This window comes from Poecilia formosa, unplaced genomic scaffold (genome assembly GCF_000485575.1).
Source record: "Poecilia formosa unplaced genomic scaffold, Poecilia_formosa-5.1.2 Scaffold230, whole genome shotgun sequence".
Lineage (NCBI taxonomy): Eukaryota > Metazoa > Chordata > Actinopteri > Cyprinodontiformes > Poeciliidae > Poecilia > Poecilia formosa.
In genome coordinates this window covers 48,266-54,480 of record NW_006800169.1, presented here as the reverse complement: position 1 = coordinate 54,480, position 6,215 = coordinate 48,266, and the positions used below count along the sequence as shown (strand labels likewise).

General features: G+C 37.5%; 1 protein-coding gene and 1 long non-coding RNA gene across 2 annotated transcripts in view; both read left to right on the top strand.

The window, feature by feature from the left end:
• Nucleotides 1–225: 225 nt before the first annotated feature.
• LOC107838243 (uncharacterized) lies at nt 226–2,994 on the top strand. Its single transcript, XR_001664314.1, has 3 exons — nt 226–330; nt 687–730; nt 2,682–2,994. It is a non-coding gene; the product is annotated as an uncharacterized LOC107838243 (long non-coding RNA).
• Nucleotides 2,995–4,897: 1,903 nt separating this feature from the next.
• The window catches only part of LOC103149551 (uncharacterized), a 3,833-nt gene continuing 2,515 nt past the window's right edge, over nt 4,898–6,215 (top strand). The window contains exons 1-2 of the mRNA XM_016680019.1: nt 4,898–4,920; nt 6,063–6,169. Coding sequence (XP_016535505.1) covers nt 4,898–4,920; nt 6,063–6,169 — 130 coding nt within the window. The remainder of the gene's footprint in view (nt 4,921–6,062; nt 6,170–6,215) is intronic.

The window sequence follows — 6,215 nt, the reverse complement described above, 5'->3', positions numbered from 1 at the left end:
CACACAGCTGTGTGTACAGCCTCACCATAGAGAGTCTGAACGCCTCCAGTGCCGGGACCTACCACTGTGCTGTTGCCTCATGTGGACACATTCTGTTTGGAAAGGGGATGAATCTGGACTATGAGAGTAACAAATCTTTTTGCAAGGACTGTCTTACATTTCACAAGAAGTGGTGAAAATGTCCTCTGATGTTTGTAATGTCTCACTGTCTCTCTTCAGAAAAGTCTGCCCCCCCCGTCCTGCTCTTTGCCTTGAGTGGAGCTTTAGTATGCAGCACCATCATGGTGATAATTCTGGCTCAAAAACTGCACAAGACCAAGACCTGCAAAGGTAAAGCTTGACTAATTTATAAATTATTTGTCAAACAGTAAAAGATTATTGTGTTCCTTCTTCTTTTTTTTTCTTTTTTAATCTATTGATGTTTTTTTCTTTTAACTTTAATTGTGGTTTGGTTTCTGATGTTGTTTTTTTTTTAACTTGATAGATACATCCTTTGAAGTAACAAGTCCAGTTTTTAATAAATGGAAGTAAAAACTGGACTAACTGTTTTTAGTAAATGACATTTTATTACCAAATGGTTGTCGACCATTTGGTTGTCAGAGGATAAAACTAAATTAAAAAAAATCCTCAAATATACCGTGGATAATATATCAACCCTTGTTTTTTTGCTTTTATTTGTGCCACAGACTCTCCAGAGAGATCCTCAGCAGCCTCAACTCTACATGCAGATGTGAGCATTGTTATTTCCTTTTTATTTCTCAGTGAAATGTTTTACAGTGTGTTCAGAATACCACAAGGCTGCAGAAAGAGTAAATCAAAGCAATATTAATGTTCTAAGTGTCACACGGTGTTGTCTAGAGCTGTAATTCACCAGGTTACATTTTTATATGATCTGTCATTAAATTGTAGGTTCAAAATGCTATTTTATAGTAGGTCGTAAAATACGTCATGATGGAAAAACTAAAGAAGAGATACTTATAAAACTGGTACGCTTTTGTTTTTATAGTTATAACCAAAAGAATTTTAAGTGAAACAGGTTTGAAATTGAATTAAATTACATATCATAGAGGTTGATGTAAAGTAAGATAAACCAAAATATGTGACAATAAAATAATGATAATTATACCTTTTTGGTAACACTTTATATTTTTAATGACTTATAGAATTATAATGTTTTTTTTTGTTAATTTGGAAGCTTGTGACATGCTTCAAACAGTAATATGTTTGCAGTATGTTTTACTGGTATTTTTTTAATATACCAATAAAAAAAATTGGTATATTTCATAAAACCAAATAGAATTTATAATACATAAATGTGACATTGTGCCTTAAAAGATTACCAAAAGCTTCTGGCACAATTTCACATACTTTCAAGGTACATGGAGAGAGATGAAGATCTGGTGAGAGGAAGACTCCGGTGATGTTTCAAATACTGAGGAACCAAATTATTTTTTTACTAACAGACTAACACGTGTCAGCTTATGGCCCCTAAAAGAGTCATAACTAAAAGTACAAAGCAGGCAGTTGCTCCCTCTGTAGCCGACACAGAACAGAGAAACATCATCACCCATCATCCATCAACTGTGAGACACACGCTGATCAGCAGAATCTGACAGAAATTATAACAGCTGGAGGATGCTAAACAAACACCTCTTTTCTTTACTTTAAACCATAAATGTATTTGGGAAGCATACAAGAGAATCATGACTCAATAATGCTGAGCCCTTGGGAAATCCCCTAGAGGAAATCGCCCACAGCTGAGGCCTAAGTTACTTGCAACTGTGGAGAATTAACCGTGAGGTTACAGAAGAGTCAGTGAGTTTAATTCATGAATTCTATTTATTAATACCAAAATACAGCTGGTCCATTAAGACCGGCTACCTTTAAGAGCTAACAGACAAAATGACACCCAGTTTCCCACTCCCATTGTTAGCCTCTGTCTAAGCTACGCCCCAAAGAGGGCGTTACCTAGTTTGTCATATCATGTAACTTAGCTCTGAGGGCATTTCCTAAGATGTTATTTCCTTTTAGCTTCAGTTTAGCTATAGCTGAGCAACTAGCTAATGGAGATAGAAGGAAAACACAGAACTATTTATTCTCAATACAACACATCTTTGATTCCGCAGTTCAAGACACCCACTGAAATAGAGTTAAAACAATATAAAATAGTAAGCCTTTTAATATTTTAATCAGTTCTTTAAAAATTAATTCAACATCAGGTCATTCAAAGAAAAGTTTGAACTTGGGATTTATGGTGTAGTTGACTGTTTCAGATGAGATATGGCTAGGCTATTAATGTCTTTTTTTTTAGGGAAATTATAATTTTATTTCAAAACTTACAGGGAAAAGGTGACGACTCCAACAGTAGTTGTGGTATTTAAACCCCACCTTTATTTATTAGAAGACATTGCAACTCAGATATAAAAACTGAGAGTATTTTTGTTGAAAAGATCTTATATATCTTTTTGAAACTGAGAATTTGGTCTGGTAAATGATAGACATGCTGCTGAATTACAAAGTGTCCTCAGACATGTTTGATTGTCAGATTTAGGCCTGTATGTGTTGAAAAGAGTATATATAAATTATGGCATATTTATGCAGTCACATATATAGCAATAGTACAAGACAATATTTGGCATAAAATCTATGCTGTTCAAGACTTAACTCTGTTGTTTATCCAGGATTATGGGGACGCAGAAAATCTCCATTATGCTGCTTTAAGAAGTAGTAAACTCAGCAGATCGAGAGGGACGAGGGACGCCACCGATGAAGTTGTGTACTCCACCGTTGGACCTCAGAACTGAAGTTGCTTCATTGTGTTGTTAGACTAACGTCTCCGGTAGAAGCTCTCTGCTTTTGACCAAAACATAAATATTTCTTTTCATTTAGCTGTAATTAAGCTTCACCTGTTAGATATGGCCAAAGTAACTCCATCTCCTCTGTCACTATGTTTGTACAAACCTTTGAACTTGTGTCTTTATTAATATCAATAAATTCCAAATAAAGATCAAAAACTATCTGCGAGTCTTTAAGTTTTACGTCTCTGCTGATATGATCACAACTTTCTAGACTAAACCTGTATCACTGATTTAGTCTGTTATACAGATTGTATTTAGTCTATAAGTACAGACTAAATACAGACTAAAAGCCTCTGCCTGACAGAAGTAAAGGCTTTTAGTCTGCACACGCTACAGAGCAATGCAACCAGAACAACACAGTTGACTGATGGTGAAGCAGATCCAGAACCATCTATTCACACCAACAGCAAAGCTTAAGATGAATAAAATGTCCATGCATCACGAAGTACATATTTTGTTCTGTACATTTCTCAAATTAAACAATAAGGATTACAATACCAGATGCCAATAGATGTTCTCCAGTGTTGAGACGTGGAACTGATAATTCATCAAGAGTCAGATGTTAATGGATACTGGACCCATTGAGGGTGAAATTTTATGATAAGAATTTCTTGTTGGTGAAATTTTCATGCCATTTTGTTTCAGTCACCTAAAAGTGAATACTTTCTTATGTTTATATATTTTTTCACCTTTCAAACTACCCAAAGACAAGGGTCTAAGTCAGGGGTGGGCAACTCCAGGCCTGGAGGGCCAGTCTCCTGCAACTTTTAGATGCGTCTCTACTTCAACACACCTGAGTCAAATAATGAAGTCGTTAGCAGGACTCTGGAGAACCTGACTGCACTTAGGAGGTGGTTCAGCTGTTGGATTGAAGTGTGTTGGACCAGGGAGACGTCTAAGAGTTGCAGGACACCGGCGCTCGAGGACCAGGATTGCCCACCCCTGGTCTAAATAAAACCTTCCAGTAAGCTCTGCTGTTCTGTTCACCACAAAGCCTGCCTGATGCCAGACTCGGCACACTTGGCGCTGTCTTCACACGGCAATTTGACCAATTTGAAAGCCCAAAACAGCAGGCTTGAACTGCTCGATAATCCATTTGCAGTGGACATGGAGTATACAACATGAAATCTTTGCAATGACTTGATTGACCGCCAATGTAGGGGCACACTGAACGCAAAATATGAGTTTGTGGGTGTTGCATAGTTTCCATGTTTCATCCATGATATGATGCCCCATCTGAATATCCAAGCTGCTCTGATGCTCCTTTTGTTTGGAAATACGTGCTTGTGAGAGCGATTGCTCTCTATCATGAAGGTTAACAGAAAGTCCCACTGGAGTCGTTTCACTGATGAACACCTTCACTCCACCTGAAGGTCCTATACTGAGAACCTCATCACAAAACGCTGATAAAGTTGTATCCAAGATGAGACACCAAATATGTGGCAGTTTAACTTCAGGATTCTTTTTATTGGTGGTGCTTGTTTGCCTGTAGAAGAATGTTTTTACGTAAAATTACTCAACAAACCCTGAAAATAGAGCAAAATAAAATGAAGGGAACTAAAAAATTGTTTTAAGTTGTTTTATTATTGTTGTCTGTTGTAGGAATAATATAGGCTTTATTAGTGCCAGACTCTTTCAAAGGTAATTTCATTAAGTTTTCAACAGACATTGAACAAGTCCAGCCTTTGACTAGCAACTTTTTTTGTTTATTTTGGCCCCTTTGATGCCCCTAATTTACAATATAGGGAATTTGACTATCACTTACCTTTATCCCATATATATGAAAATGTTGTGAGTCTTAAATAGCTTCATGGAATGTCAAATTTCCCCTCCAAAAAGTGAAATAACTTTCCCCCTGTCCGTTTCCTTTAACCATTAACACTGAAAGCAGAAGGTGATCATGTGAGGCTTGAGTCCATTCTGATTGGCTTGTCACAACCAGCCTTGTCTCTAGAAAGTAGAGCACAGTAAGAGATTCTATCAGTGAAGAAAAACCATTTAAAGAAAATGACTCCTCTAATGTTTATTGGCTATGTGACATGTCTGATCCTGGATACTTTGGGTAAGTTGTGACTTTTAGTGGTTGTTTTTTTAATTGGCTTCTCAATGCATACTGTTGTCTTCAACATGTTCCAGCCTCAGTAGAAAGTTATTTGTGTNGGTAATCTTTTGTGGTATATGTAACCACCAGCTGCTTTAGAAGTGTGAGGTTTTTTACAGGCTCAGCTTGAAAATCATGTCTACTTGTTTCAAATCAATAGCCATATGTAATCTGATGCAGATGTTTCATAATGTCCATAACTCTACACACTGGTTTCTCAAACAACCAAATTGGAAACAACTCAACAATGTAATAAATAACCAGTTCAAACCCACAAATTCATAAACAAATTTGGAAAAAAAAAACTTGTTGAAAGACCAGAGACTTGACATAGACTGTCTTTTGCTCAAAGACTTGATCCTGATGACCTCACTGGGCCTGATCTGAATATTGTTCTCTGTGGCAAACAGGAAAAGGTGAGAGTGTTTTGTCTCCATTTCCTATTTTCTTCTTGAAAATACACATAAGTTGTTAGTCACGCTAGATGAGTTTTCTTTATAAAAAAAACAATGACCATACATCAGCTTAAATTTAACAATAACCACAAAAAAAAGAGTTATAAAATCTTTACTGTACAATGTATTTGTTGAGTAGAACACAAGTGCATATGCGCTCAGCAAAAGGAACAAAAGATGCTGAAGGATCTTATGTAGCTACTTCTATTGCTTGAAGTCATCCTATATCCTGTTATGGAGCTGGGGTTTGGATATTGTGTGGGGTCTTCAGTTTCTCACATTTTCCACCAGAGGGAGCCAGGAAGCTGCTGTGGAGGTTGGACCTGCCAATCAATCTCACACCCCTGCTAATTATCTTGGCTTATCAGCCCGAGGATAAGAGGAGCTAGTTGCCAGTCCTTCGGTGCCTGAGTTTCAACCTAACATGATATTCTGACTCCTCTTTTGTCGCTGCGATAGTTTGGTCTTTGTGCTACTTTTTGATGATCTCTTGAAGTCACCAGTCTCCTCTCTGTTGACTCTCTGGTTTCTCCTCACAGTCTAAAGACTCCTTTAGTTCCACTCCTTTTCCTCAATTCAAACTCTACGTATCCTGTCCGTCCTCCAACGTCTTCACCATCCAGTAGCTTTCCTTGTATCATACCAAAGATCTCACTCGCTATGGCAGTTCAAAGACTCCTCCCCTCATGGACTCTTCATCATCATCATTAGTAAGATCCTCATTTCTCCTGAACATTCCACCCTGACCTCTCCAAGTACTCACCACTCAGTCAGTCTTGCTGATCCTTCCCTTGTTTCCAG